We start from the raw sequence: 16167 nt of genomic DNA on the forward strand, positions 1-16167 counted from the left end.
ATGATAACACTTGATGATTGCATGAATCACTATATTTTTCACTCTATTCAGTAGCCCAAGGATACAGTTCAGCTGCTGGTTACAGACAGACACTTTTTTCAGACACACCAGGAGGTAATTGCTCTCCTAGAATATCAGCAGAGACCAGGCAGTGAAATACAAATTGCACCTTCATTTATGTGTTCATATTCAAAATTCACCACTATTCAATTATTACTTAAGTAGAGACCTTCTCCATTCATGCTTTTACCTTGCAATCAGCTCTTGAAACTGGTCGCCTTCCCTGTGTATGTCTTCACATGTATATGTATGCTTTAACTATTATAATTACAAAACTTTTGTTAATTTATGGTAACTAAGACTAAATATAGCAATGTTAACTTAAAAGCTGTTAACAGAATGGTTATTCTGGAGGTGGTAGGAATAGAAGTATTAATTAACAACGGCACCGAAGCAACTTGAGCAGTACTGGAAAGCAATCATTACTGAAGGCAGGACCGCTAGTAATAGCTTCATGTAGGAGTTAAGTTGTGCCAACAGGTGAACCAGAATACCTACAGAAATAAATTCCATCTTTAACCATAAATGGATAGATACATGGCTTTGAAATACATTTCTGACTGACTACATGCCCGGGATGTTAACACTAGCTATGACTTGAAAGCTTAAGGAACAATAATATTCAAACAGTAACATTGCATTCAAATTAAAAAAATATGTTTTATAAAAGTTACAGGAGTTTATTAAAAACTTTATGAGGAACAGCTAAAAGAGTAAAATACTTCTAATCCAGGGGGAGATTACTTTACAGATATCATACTGGAGGCTCAAAGCACATGCAAATCAAGTTTGTTTGACAGACACTTTGGAAATATCAAAAAGAAAATCAGTTCTACTAAACAGAAGGGAAGATATTAGCAGCAAGACAAAAAGTTGAAATTATGTCTAAAAAAAGGGAAAAGATCTTGAATTTTGCATATTTAAATCTAAAAATACCATCAGGCAAGCTAAGAGTTCTTGGGAAAACCAGCAAGAGACTTAAAACAAGTCTTCCAAACACATCTGATATGAAGCCCGCTAGAGAATATGTAAAGCCAACAGATGATCAGAAGCACTTAAAGATGAACTTACCATGAAGCACTCAGAAAACAGCATATGAAAGGGGGGGAAAGCCCAAATTCCAAAACAAATAAAACCTGCAAAGCCCTAAGAAGCAAACTCATAATATGAATTGTTATGAAAACAAAATACTAGTTGACACATGCAAAATTTGATGCATAGGAGAGGTATCAGCATGACTGGGAAGCAACGTCTAAAAATTTGTCAGTTTTCTTTAGTATTTAAAAGTATGTGGAGAAGAGATATCTGGATAATACAGTCTACTTGGACTTCTAAATAGTATTTGGTAAATGAATATAAATAACTCCTTAATTAATTGTTCATGAGTTAAGGATAAAACTCCACATGTGAATATATAATGCATTTAAAGACAGAAGACCTACAATAGAAATAAATTACCAGTTTTCACAGTGGCGGGTACAGTGGGGTGTTGCAAGTATCCATGCTGGATCCTGTGGTTTCCAATTTATTCAGAAACAATATGGAAAATGGGGGATTTTGTGAGATGACTTAAAACCAGCTGGACTTCTTATTTACGAAGGTCAACATTCGATGAAGGTAAATGTATGTTTGCACATTGGGACAAAGTCTTCACTTTATACAGCGCTTGACTCTGAGCTGCCTAGTAATCCAACAGGAACATGATCATAAAAGAAAATGCTCCACTGCATTTAAAAGTCTAAATGTAAAATTAAGAACTATTACAAAAGGAATACAGAATAAAACAGAAGTCATCTTTATACCACTATATATACACCCAAGATGTGTCTACACACTGAATACCCTATGCTCTTTCCCCATAACAACAGAACTGGAAAACAGAACTGAATGACAGACATGGGACAGTTTCCATTAATTAAACAAGTTGATGGATTAGGCGACCACAGCTTGAAAAAGAGGAAGAATATGATAAAAGCCTATAAAGTCATGTCTGACATGTAGGAAGTGAATATGGAATGACTGAACAATACATCTTTGAAAATAAGAACCAGGTCCTATACAAAGATAGTATATGCCAGGCAGAAAATAAAGAAACAATTTAATTTTTAACACAACACATGGCAAAGCTGTTGAATTCCTTACCACAGAATGTTGTGGATGTCAAAAGTCTAAAATATGACTGTAAAATTAATAGAAGAAAATATTACCAATTCTAAATTAATTTTTAATAGTAAAGAGTAAACATAAAATAAGACACACACACAAAAAAGGGGGGGGGGGGGAGGATGTAGGACAGCAAATATCTAGAGGCTTTACCTGAATCCCTTCTAAAATCCTTGCTTTTTAGACTAATATTTAGCATCCCTTAAATACTTAAACCATAAGAAGACCCATAGTGGACTCCCCTGATTGTACAGTTCAACATCCATTTGTGTAAATATTTCAGCACCCAGTGCTGAGAATGTGAAGAAAATAGTGCTTGGGAAATTTATATACAAACAAAACAGAAAAGCCATACAAATTTAGTATTAAAACATATGGCTATAAAACAGCATAATATACCAAAAAAATACAATGTATAAGACAAAACTACATGGTGCAAATTCAGATATTGTTGGGAATAGAATTTTGATCCAAGAGACGACAACCTGGCACTATGAAGGACTTTAACAAACATAAAACTGACTCACTCCTATTCATTATGAAAACAGCTCTAAAGTTCTCTAGCTCATGTTTTACAGTTTTTTACCTCGATTCTATGAGCTTTTTAGCTGACTGTTTTAAATCATATCCCACAATTCCTTTTTTCTTTTCAGAAGCAGAGTCTGGTACTTGGACATACGTTTATTTTTGGCCAGCAGCTAGGTGAAAAGGCAGGCAGGAAGCATGTGGAGTGCCTAATATACCAATGCCTATTATAACCAGGAAAATACTATTACTGTTCCTAATTTTACTGATTACAAGTAATGAAATCCTAAAATTATTAGGGAAAATAAAACTGTGAAAGACTTTTCAGGCAATCTATACCTTTTATGTAGCAGAAGTTCTCTAGTGAAGAATATGCAAAACACCACTTATACCTCCATGGTAAAAAAAGACCCTTAAAAATTCCCCATTTTATTTTCTTTCCATATTTCTGAATGCTGAATCTTACACTTTGCAATAACACTGATCCTAAAAGTTGTATGCATATGTACCATATTATTCATTAAGAATTGTGTGAAGTGAAAAAACAAGTCTTGCAAGTCTTCTAAGTCTTCATAGTCATGGCAAGGCTTCTATAGAAGGATGAATTAAAATTTCAATTCTAGATAACTAATGATATCCAAATGATAATTAATTATTCTAACCTAGTATTTCATTTGCAATGATTACATTTAGCATGAAATAAAACTATACTGATTTACAAATTATTCTAATCATTTAGTTACATAAAGAATGAGATTGTTATTTGTTAGTATTCATTTTAAATCACTTAGCAATAACAAATTCTTTGTATGGCTGAGAATATTTAATCTGTTAACTTTACTTTTTAGCCTGCTATTACCTATGACCGTTTAGTAACCAATTTATTTTATCTTCCAGAGACTATATTATTTGCTATTTTTCAAGTGTTTTAAAATGCACCATTAAAATCATAATGTTTTAAATTCTTTTTTTTTAATATTTGGTTGCTTGCCCAATAATTCTCTGATACAAAGAACATTATTTTCAATTCTTCTTCTCTAAAAAATGAATTTGATGAAAAATTAAATCTTGTAAGAGATTTCTTCTGCAGTTTTGGCATTTTTTAAGTCCTCATACTTCCTTTTATTTTCACTGTAGGACAATTCAGCATTACAGAGATCATCATTTAGTCTTTCTATTTGCTGTTAAGTCTTACACAGGCTTTTGCAGATATTTCAACAGCTCAAGACAAAAGGTGTATCAGTCAGAAGTTGAAACTAAAATGGCCAATCTTACATTTTTTTTTGTAAAGTGTATTAATAAAAATAAAACCCATTATTGAAAAAGTAGAGCTAAAACATTCTAAAATTTTATTATTAAATGAATTATTATTAATTAAGATTAAATTATTCAGATTTACTGAAAACCAGTATTTCATTATCCTGCTATTTGATGTTGAATACACCAGGCTCTACATCAAAGCCTTAAAGTCTTTTTATTCATGAGCATAAGGCCTGATAGTTTACTGATATCAAACAATTATACGTATCCATTTTTTCATTTTCCTGTATATCTGTACTGTGTTTCCTGATTTTCATACAGAATCTCCTGTGTTTTGGTTTTTGCCCATCGCCTCTGGTCCTGCCACTGGGCACCACTGAAAAGAACATGGCTCCATTCTCTTTGCACCTTCCCGTCAGGTACTTATATACATTATTACTATCCCCCAAGTCTTTTCTCCGGGTTGAACAGCTTTCTCAGCCTTTTCTCATAGGACACATGCTCCAATCCCTCCATCATCTTCATGGCCCTTTGTTGGACTCTTCTCAGTACATCCATGTCTCTCTTGTACTGGGAAGCCCAGAACTGGACATAGTGGGGCCTCACTAGTTCTGAGTAGAGGGAAAGGATCATCTCCCTCCATCTGCTGGCAATGCACCTCCTAATGCAGTGCAGGATACCACTGGCCTTATTTGCAGCGAAGGCACATTGCTGGCTCATGTTCAACTTGGTGTCCACCAGGACCTCCAGGGTCTTTTCTGCCAAGCTGTTTTCCAGCTGGGTGGCCCCCAGCATATCTTGGTGCCTGGTGCTGTTCCTCCCCAGGCACAGGACTTTTTACTCTTCCTTGTTGAACTTCATGAGGTTCGTTTCAGCCTATTTCTCCAACCTGATGAAGTCACTCTGGATGGCAGCACAGCTCTCCAGAGTATCAGCCACTTCTCCCAATTTGGTGTCATCCATGCAAGCCTCCTGGCATTTTTGCCCTCCTTCCTACTCATTGGAAGGGACTGCTCTTGAGCTTGAAGGAGGTGAACCTTGAATATTAAACAGCTTTCTTGAGCCCCTCTTCCCAAATATAATATAAACCTATCAATTCTGGATGAGAAGAAAGTGGCAAGAACAGCCCTTTTATCTGGAAGCGTTAAAACTGGACAGAGTCTCAGTTCATCTATCTTATAATAAAAGGCCATGTCTAGGATACTTATATCAGTGCAGTGGTACAGGTCATACAGCTGATGAATTCAAATTCCTAAGTATGTTGCTATTTGTAGAATTCTTAGATCACATAGAACAATTTCAATTTATCTGCATACAAACAAACTTTCAGAGGTGAACTGTTTAACAGAAGTGAACTTAAAATACTATGTGATTAGACTGCTGGATTATACAGCAAAACCCAAACAGAATCAAATACAAAAAAACTACAGGTAAACCCTGATATTGCTTTGACTGACAGAATACAACCTCTGTATCATCAGAACTTAATATTCTTCAATGGAATATTTCTTTGTAGAAGAATGGGATCATTGAAAAATAAAGTTACTGAGTGCTGAATTAGAATGATAAACCTAAATGGTATTGTAAGGAACTTCATAGGATATATAACATTGTGTCAGACACTTAATCTGCAAACCCACAACGCACCAGCACTGATCACACATTTCCTTAGCTGAATTAGTGGCCAGAATATTTTTCTCAAAGATCAGCTGCTTTAACACAGGGTGTCATTTGTTTAGTTAAAGGAAGGAAACATAATTTACCTTACAAAATCCAAAGATTTCTAAGTGTACAAGGACTAAACTTCACAGGTTATTTCACACAGGCATGCACACACACACACACAAACACACAGTCTCTCTCTGAACATTCCGCTTTCAATGCATGTGAACTGCTGGTTCCTAAATATACAGTCTTACAGCCAGTAGTATCTTCCATATACTCCTTGAAAAACTTGTAAGAGAGTGCAAGCCCACAGCGACTTAATTTCCCTTCCCAAAATTCATGTAACAAAGAAGCACAAAGCAAGAGAACAGAAAACATTGCCCACATGCATCTCGATGAACTATACCTAACATATACCATGTATACAGTATGTATTACAACTGCCCTTTCCCTGTTAAGAGATCGTCTACAGCTAGACTCAATGTACTGTGATTCCCAAGCAGCTGATCAATCCGATGGAGACAAGAACTCAGCCCCACTAGAACTAAAACTGCAATACAGTCTTTACAAAATATCACCTAGACCAGGGGTCCTCAAACTACGGCCCGCAGGCTGGATACGGCCCCCCAGGGTCCTCAATCCGGCCCCCAGTATTTACAGACACACCCCCCCTCCCCGCTGTGGATTGGGGGGAACCAAGCAGCCGCAGTATTTACAGACACCCCCCCCCTCCCCGCTGTGGATTGAGGGGAACCAAGCAGCCGCAGATGACTGCCTGCCACTGCATCCGCGCCGGCCCCCTGGTTAAAAAGTTTGAGGACACCTGACCTAGAGGCTTCAGCAATGTCACACACCTGTAAGACCCTGTGCTTAAAAGCCAGGACTGACTGATTTACACAAATCCACCTACAAGCATTTTTCAATATTGCAGAAGCTGTAACAGCCCTACTCACAAACTGAGCTCCACATGACACAGGAGGGACCTGTTTAATGATACTCTCATCGGCTTAATCCCACATTTCTGGGACTGCTCAAGAGTCATCTGGCTGTTTAGATGCCGTAGGGTAATAACAGCTGCTGCTGAGGATGGAAGATGGGGTTTTCCCTGCACCAGCCGGGAATCGAACCCGGGTCGCAAGAATGGGAATCTTGCATGATACCACTACACCACTGGTGCCTCTGTGCAACTTACAATGAAATCACCCTGGGCTGCACCAGCATGCAAAGTGCTGCACCAGCATGCAAAGTGCTGCATAGTCAGTTATTGATTTAGACAGTCCTTAAATACAAAGGATTCCTCCCCTTTTTTTTTTAACTATTGAGACAAAAATCTTCCATAGATCTAAAAGAGCTTGTTCCTTGTGAATTAAAACACTAGAGATTATCAGGATCTACTACAAGCATCTTAGGAAAACCACAGCTGAATGGCCCAAATCTTCCCTACATGTTAATGCTCAAAGACAATTACAAGAAAGAGCAACAGAAATTTTTTGGCTAAAGGGTGGCAAGATGAAAGCAGATGTACTTTGCTACTTCCAAGTCTAAGACCATTTAGTTAACAGCCATCTCATTAGACAGTAATAATAATTCTATTCTTTAGACTCACAGGTCTGCCTCTGTCCCATGCACTGATTACATTTTCCTGCACACTAGTGAGGTTGGCAATGAGATATAGAGCAACTATACCAGAGTGAGTAGTAACAAGGGCTGTGACATAACCATGATTTAAGAGAGTTATAACTGTAAGTGGATTACCAGTTACAGACAGACTGATAAAAGAGGTCAAGAAGATACTGTTATGGAGAATCAGTGAAAAATAAGGAATTTGTGAAGGTACAGTATGGCCTTGAGACCAAAGACCAAATAATTAGCTGGGATCAGAAGTAATTACAATACTCCATCCAATAAAGAGAGTTTCAAGGATATTCTGACTACCAGATGAAACTTCAGTTGCAAATTTGTCCCTGAACAAATGATTTCCATACACTTTTGGTAATGGTTTTGGTTAGTTCTTACAGAATTTCTGAATCCTGCAGCCTCTGATAACACTGATCTGAACTATTCAGACCACACCACATCACTTTCAAACCAGAAAGTTTTTCTACAGATGGTCTTGTGACCTGATTCTGAAATAGCTCTCACAACTATTCCAGAGATAGATGACTTAATTTTGCAAATTCTACATGTAGAAGACTTACAGATCACATACTTCATGACATATGCAGTTCTCCCTAATTAAGCACTTTTAATATGTCCATATAACCCATAACATCCTCATATAAACAATACTTAAGGACTACATAGGAAAAAGAATTCTCTACCAGAAGCAAATTACCTGAAGAAAGTAACATATATTCTAAAATACTGGAAAAAGGTCACTAGGCAATTAACTGCTCACCTTGCCTAGGGAAGTTTTGACACAACCAACACCAGCAACCCTAAAAAATTAATCTGATTGACTGTTTCTTAAAATGGGTATAAGTATAGCTGATCTTATTTTGGGGAAGGTGATGACTAAATGGCTTCACAAATTACTTCCAAAATGTCTATGATGTAAAAAGACTTAAATTTCAAAATACCAAAGCCAAGAGAGCAATTCATCTGAACACTGCAGAGTAAGCGGATCTGTGCTGAAGCTGGAAAGAAACAAAAAGAACCAAACAATGACTGTTCCACTCTGATTTCCTATACCTTTCATGTGGAGCAAAATTGTTTTGATGCATATAAAGAAGTCAAATCACTTTAAGCATGGATGCTAGAAGATATAAATATTTCAAGCAGAAAAGCAAGTGGACTACAGCTAAAAGAACTACTGTTCTTTGGTGCATGTGTTCCGTACTACACCCCTTTGTATAGGTCTTTAAATTTATCACGGCTTATGCAGCTCACTCAGGATCTCTGCCCCAATTTGAGAAGCATGCTAAGTTTATCTTTCTTTCCCTAAGCTTTCATACATTCAGTAACTTCGTATAGCATGTGTACCTGATATTTTCTGACCTAATGGTATCTGTAAGATGTACTCAGCCTTCATAGGAAACAGGTATACATCAAGTCAAATGCACTGTTTTTCCTCAGCTTCTTTCATCCAAGATGCTTAACATACTATGAAGGAAAGACAACACATATAGGGGGTGAATGTTCATATAGACAACAAATCCCAACGTATTTCAGTAACTGGAACTTTTTTCCCCACTGAAATTTGCATAAGTTTTGTATTTTAGATCCTTCTAAGCTCAAACACAAGTTAGCTAGAGAAAAGTCTTGGAATTCTTTGGGGGAAAAAATGAATTCAGGATCATTTTCCCAAAGGCAACACTATTTCCAGATGCCTCTGTACAGCACTCAGTATCAGCGCGTGTGAAGATATTGTCATCAATGCCTTCAATATAATTTGAAGTACACTTCTGATTATAAAAGCAGGCCCACTTCAATGGGCTCATAAAAGATACTGAGAATATGATAGCCATTTTAGAAGACGTAGGAGGTAGAATTCTCCCTTTCTCTCATAGCAAGAGAGACAAGACAGGACAGGAAATGAGACTATTTAAACTGCATGTGCTCCTAGAATCTCAGGTGAGCATGAAACTTATTTCTTGCGTGTACTGCATGTTCTAAATAGGAAAGAGACACAACTAATCTTTCTAGGAAGAACACTAGTAGATAATTCTCTGTCTTCTTGCAGCTTAGTAGGAGCTGGAGAGTCACTCACTTTCTGGTCTTGTGAAGTAACATGTAGGGACTCCATTAGTACACAATTAATCAAAACACGCACTCCAGTTCTTAGAGTAGCATGAGACAATGTGTTGATTTTAAGAATCCCATTCTGATGGAATATAGCAATTCCATACAATACTGCAGTCCTTCTCTAGTACAAAAGACCACGCAGAAATCACAACATAATTATATTGAGAAAGTTTGTGAGAAGCTAGAAAAGTCTCAGAGTATCAGACTAATGATCTGACATGTAAAATAGCTTCAACATAAGGCAAGAGATTACTGGCAGATCAAAGAATATAAAGGTTTCTGAGCAGAACCAAACATACTGCTCTCATAGCACTTAACAGCAACACCCCAAAAAGAACTATAGTTAGTTATAGCCTTTGTTTAAAACACTCCTTATTCAGTCAAGAACTCCAAAAAGATAAAAAAGGATTTTCAAATAAAAAGCCCTACATTCTTCTTTTTTAAAAAAATACTTCAAATTGAATTCTATATTCAGCCTTCACTCCTTATTTCCTAGGAATAGACCAAATAGCAGTCTTGAAATGGTATTTCCCCTTCAAAGGATATCTTCAGATCATCCATTGAAAACATAAATAAACTTAGCTCCTGGTATCCTTCATTACTAGGAACTTGTCATAACCATTCTCTGGATCTTGAATCTGAACTTTCATATGCATTTTATGAACTCCTGAACATGTGGAAGGACAACAATCAGGACACACGTCAATACTAATTATATATGAAAAAGATAATGCTCAAAGGATTTGTCTTGTGAACTTGTTCAGTCTTTCAAGGATCCCTGTAAAGCGTTAGTATATAAGATGGTCTCAAGTAACAATGTTTCCTAATTTTGTTTTCCAAGAACTCCCCCCTCTTTCCTGATGCTCTGCATTTGTGTGTACATGTTCTTGCAAATCTGAGTTTCCTCTTTCAGCTTATCAGTTAATACTTTGAACATGGCCGAGATCTCTCTCCATTATTACATGTATGATGAAATAAAAGCTTTAATCCATCAAAAAAAAATCCAATGAAATTGAAAATAATAAATTTGGAAAGCTACACCACTAATTCCAAAATGTTCTAATAACCCAAATGAGTAGTTCCATCAACATCAGAACTAATGAAGCCTGGTTTCTTACCCATTTGTGTCCCATCATTGATTGACTTAGGTATGTAAGGTATGAGCTCCAACTTGGAATATTAACAAGGAGCATGCATATAGCTGCTCTCATCTTTTTATATCCTCCCTTTTCCCACATCTCTTGTATGGGCATTTTGGGGTCTAGTAAGGAATGTTTTTATGATGACAGGGTGTCTGTATTCAATTCAGTCATCAATTTCTACAAAACTTGTAAGAACCTAATTATTTTCAAGAACTTTTCTTTTCAGATGACTTTGCTGAAACCAGACAATAAAATCCAAAGTAACTGGGGGCACAAAGAAGATAAACTGTCAGATACATAAAACCAGCATACACCTAGTGTCCAAAGGAAGAAAGAACTAAAAACTGGGGGGGGTGGGGGTGGGGGTCGTGTGTGTGTGTTTCTGTCGTATTATAAAGGCTCTGAGAATATTATGTACAATGTAGTTTATAGCTATTCTGAATCATTAAACTGAGAAGCTACAAAAGATGTGTACATAACATCTTACAAAAATTCAAAGAGAATAAGAGAAAATCAGTATTTCAGATTATATGTTTATAACCATCATATATGAAAAAAATACAAATATAATTTATAAAAGATTTTACCAAGATGTTTTGGGGACTGAGGTTTCTGTTAACAAAAAGAGAAACCTTCCTCATTTTGTTTTATTTTAATTGTCAAAGTATGTATTTTTTCTTTTGCAAATTTTTAGTTATTTTTCTTTCAAGTGAAGGTCAAAAAAGTTAGATGATAAATTTCAGCCTGAAATTACTTGAAATTATTGAAGTGTTGAATAACAGATGATTATAAAAGTGAACCTTGCTTTTATTTTACATTTATGTTTTCAGTGAAAAAATAAAGCTTCCTTCCTGTATTTATGTTGCAGGCATTACCTATTTCTGATTTTTTGCAAAAGCTCTTTATTTTCTCCCTCAAGTTCTTCACTTTCACATTTCAAACCACCCAGTCCTTCATTAATATTGAGGATCTTTTGCTTTATATTCTGTAGATCACTTTCCCTGGTGGATTTCTAATGAACATTAAAACATTAATACATCCTTAGCATAAGCTGAAATTATCTCAGGCCAACAACAGAACACACAAGTATGCAAGCATTTTTACATAATTTATACATAAACAGTAAGAAACTTACTACTTCCTCCACAGCTTCAATCACTTCGGAAGAAGCATCTGGTATTTTTACACTCTCATCTCTTTAGGCTGCTATTTTATTATTCAAATCTTCTATCTAGAAAATTTTTTGTAAAGTAAGTAATACAAATATCTTCTACGTTTCTTTTTAATGATTAAACAATCTATTTAAAAATTAAATTTCAAAAGAAGGCTATTAAAGAGTTAATAGAGGTCTTTCATGCTATAGTATTCAGATGCACATTGCCATTGCAATGTATTCTAGCAGAATCTTTGGACTTCACAGTATCAGTAAGCACATACTGCCTGCTAATTCATACCTGACATATGTGGTATAATTAAACATAATATTTTAAGTTCCTCTCAGCCTCAAGATTTTCCATAATATCTCCGTATTGCTATTAATACAGATTCATGCAGAGATTCAATGATGGATCAATCATTGGAGCTTAACGAAAAATGAGGGTGTGAGGGAAGCAAGGATCTGCAGGATAAGGAAAACATCTAAAGTGCCTTTAGACAGACAAAGGCATACCTACTCACACCGAATTTAATGAACTTTGTTTCCTTCACATCTCCTTCCTCTGCAGAGGCTGAAACAACATAGCTACCCTGCATAACTTACCTATAAAATCTCCATACAGACAAAGGTCTAACAGGAATATGACCAGAAAACACACATGTCCAAGCAGGATCAGAGTTGATAGGGATGTCAGAGAATACATGTGGGAAGTTCAGAACAGAATTAGGACACAGATACTTTTGATGGCATGTAATTTCCTACTGCTACCTCAAGAATCTGATGAAGAGCAGATTTACTTAAGATACTTTGTGCCTATGTCCCTGCAGCCAAGGAGGGAAACATACAGGCTTTGTCTTGTTATCTTGTCGAGAAAGTCACAGTTCTGTTTTACTTCTCTAGGATTCTGCTGATTGTCCTTGTATGGCTGCACCTTCCTAACTAGCTGGAGACTGAAGGTCCTAACCAGAATGGTTAGGAATTATAAGACATTATCTGTGAGAAGAAACTGCAAAGAAGCACCTATACTAACCTACAGGGGGTGGGGGTGGCGGGGAAAGAAGAGATAAAACAGCAAATTGTTAAGTCTCTCAAAACATAAAATATTCTAAGAAATACAGTTCAGGGGAAGTGTGGGACAGACAAAGAGAAATTGGTTACATCTACAGGGGAAAAACACCCAACAGATTAAGTATAAGCAAAATGTCCCAGTTTTTAAATTACTAACACATAGGAAAAACATGATTCAGAAATGGTTTTCTCTCTTTCAATGTTTTTAGAGCAAACATTTTGTCAGGAATGACCTGAAATACTGCCACACTGTGCAGGTAATTAATGAAGACAAAAGAATAAAGGAGGAATAGTTAAGTATGAGATTAATTTTGTAAGAAGGGTTTCTTCTAATCTTTGAAAAGCAAAAGCCATGTAGATACAGAAAATGGATTTAATGCATACAGATACCTTTTGTAATGCAAATCTGGGTAACATGGGAAAAAGATAACTCAAAGTTGTCCTAATAGTGTCAAAAGTTGAAACACTCCTAATAGGTCATACATTAAATTTAAAAACCAGCATGAATTATAATGAGAAAAAAAGTCAGGGAAAAAATGCAGAAAAGTATTAGTTCACATAACTAATTCTGTCTTCAAACTTACTGATGCACATGGTAATTGTTGTGTTATAATTTTGATCCAGTTCAAACCCCAATGAAGTCACTGAAAATAATCCCAATGTTTTCCCAATTCCCCAAATAACTCTATTATGCCAGTAACAGTTCTATGATGATCAGAAGAATCACTTTGAGCTTTCTGAAAATCCAATATTATTTATAAAGATTTATTTAGTTAGATACTTTAGTCATGTTTTTGAAGGAAATCGATAATAACAAATCACTTTCTGCTAAACTTAACTGTGGTTCACATTCAGCATAAACTAATCAAACCAAAGATGGTCACCAAATGGAGAAGTTCCATGTTCCACCTTATCCCTGTTATATATTTTTCTCTTTTCCTTGTGTTGGTCTTCATACTCAAGCAATACACACTGAAATATATCAGGTCAGGCAAACCCATGCCCACAAAGAAAAAAAGAAAAAAGTTTACTTAGAAGTATTGGCTTTATTTGAAAATAGTGGTTTTCTAGATATCAGTTGGTAGCAGTTGCTGGTGCCAGTAACAGGAAGAAGACTGTAATACACAGTTGGAAACAAAAGAAAAGAACATGCCCACTGGTGGCTGTCTAATGTGACTGTATCTTTATTTTTGCTAGCAGTATGCTTTGGGGTTTGGGTTTTTTTGTTCTGGGCATGCTTGGTTGATCCAGCTTCTCAGAACTACTCTATCTAGATTCTGGGTTCCATCGGATCATTAGCAGAACCTAGCTATCTAGATGCTCAAACCACAACAGTACTGGGTATGTACAAGAGAATGAATTTCATACTTCAAACTTGTATACTTACACATATACACACGTTCTTACAGATATTTAAAAAATAAAAAAGTTCTATTGTGGGCATCTAAATCTGGTTTTAGGTATTTTCTACTTGTTCCACATATGGAGCTGTCAATAAACTGAAAACTCCTAGTCAGGCAGTGTGAGGAACTCCAAATTTTAAACTACCAAGTACAAGATTTCAAAATGAAACTTAGACAAATACAGCAGAAAACAGGGGAATTTTAAGTAAAATAGGGTATCGCTATGTGTGCTGTAAAAGTGCATCATGTGCCATCTCAGGTCAAAAAATCTACTAATTCAAAAGGACACTTATGCTGTCCCTCTAAATGCACACTTTCTTCCAGATGATTTAAGACAACAAACAATACTAAGCAGATATGCATCCAACAGTTAAAAACATCTAGATCACTTAAAGGAATATAAGACGATTATGATATTTTTAAGAATTAAAGCTGAAATATAATACTACAACAAAAGAATGAACAGAATTCTAGAGAACCTACCACTTATTATTTTTAAATCAGTATTTGTATTTTTACTTTTACAGAGGACCTTAACTCTTAAACATATAAAATATTCAGGCATTCATGTACTTTTCAATAAAAGATACTCATTTACTTGCTTGTTTATAAATATTCAAGACTCACTTTGCTGTTCCAACGTTTTGCATCTTCCTGAATTTCTGCTTTTTGCTTCACTAACTCCTCAAGGTGTTTTTCATCCTTTATAATCTTCTCCTCTGTTTCTTTTAACTTCATACAGTATTTGGTCCAAATAAATTCAGAATGCTTTAACTCATTCCTAATAGAAATACACACAAAGTGAATCCATCTATTTGGAAATATTCCAAGGTAGTCCCTCTCCATAAAGGAAAATGTAAAGCAGATCTGAATTAGTAAAGATTTATTTTGATTCTCTACTACATTTCTTGAACAGGTATGCATGAGAAAATTTCAAAATAGCTACCCTGGCAGGTTCATGCAATTTCAGCCAGATATCAAAAGTACTCATGCTACCCATTCACTTGCACTTGAACAGCCTGCCAACATTACAGCTTCTAATTGGACTTGTGAAGAGGTATTGCTGTAGTTAATCACAAGACTTTGTTTCGTACCTCACACATTAATTAAACAAAACAGGACTCAACTTATTTCTCTGCTAGTGGCTGAATCTACTTCAAAGCCATCTTCACTTATTCAATCTACTGTACTCTCATTTTGTGGACAAATGTCACCTGTGAAGAACATTTTTTATGGACATCCATTCCTCATGTTAAAAGGAACTTGTAGACAGTAGACAAGGGCAAAGGAGGAGATAAGGTCTTTACTTCCACTCTGAATAGCAGATTTATCAACGTTATGACAAAGAAACTGGCCATAATTACAGAAAGAGATAATAATAACTACAACAACCATCAGGAAAACATTCCCTCAAGACAGTGTTAGGCCTCATTATAGGCTGTGCACAGGCCTTTTGTTACAGCTGTGTATGAGAATAGATTTGGTGAAAGGCAAAAGAAACAGAGGGACACCAGATTATAATTTTACAGTAACGGTTGGTGCTTATCCATTATTTTTATTATTGTTTCAGCAGGCAGAAAAAAGGAGTTTCCTCCATGCTCCCCAGAGAACTATCTTAGTCAATAACATATTCTGAAGCATGCCTTAAATGACAAAATAAATCCACCACAGCAGAACTAAGACCAACAGTAGTTGGGTTTTAGAGACACTTATTGCATAACCCAAACCCCCCTGAATGTGTGTTGCATACTTAAACACAATAAGATAACTGAAACCAATAATGAAGAGATTTCATCACGAATCCAAGAGCCATTCCTACAAGATTATTTGATAGACGTTCTTCCTTTTTTTTGCTTCCAAGATTTCATCTAATGATGGAGTACAGATTTGTCTTGCAAAGTCACATTCCAAATATCACAGAATGTGTATAACATGAGCATGAAACGTAAAACTTCAGACACGTCTACTTTCTTAGGTACCA

General features: G+C 35.9%; 1 protein-coding gene and 1 non-coding gene across 2 annotated transcripts in view; both read right to left on the reverse strand.

Annotated features, from left to right (window-relative positions):
* CCDC178 (coiled-coil domain containing 178) overlaps positions 1-16167 on the reverse strand; it is a 60656-nt gene that overhangs the window by 14756 nt on the left and 29733 nt on the right. Inside the window, 5 exon segments of the mRNA XM_040586672.1 lie at positions 3820-3929; positions 7280-7442; positions 11435-11571; positions 11695-11790; positions 14814-14967. Coding sequence (XP_040442606.1) covers positions 3820-3929; positions 7280-7442; positions 11435-11571; positions 11695-11790; positions 14814-14967 — 660 coding nt within the window.
* On the reverse strand, positions 6780-6850 carry TRNAG-CCC. Its single transcript has one exon. It is a non-coding gene; the product is annotated as a tRNA-Gly (tRNA).

Source organism: Falco naumanni, chromosome 3 (assembly GCF_017639655.2).
Source record: "Falco naumanni isolate bFalNau1 chromosome 3, bFalNau1.pat, whole genome shotgun sequence".
Classification (NCBI taxonomy): domain Eukaryota; kingdom Metazoa; phylum Chordata; class Aves; order Falconiformes; family Falconidae; genus Falco; species Falco naumanni.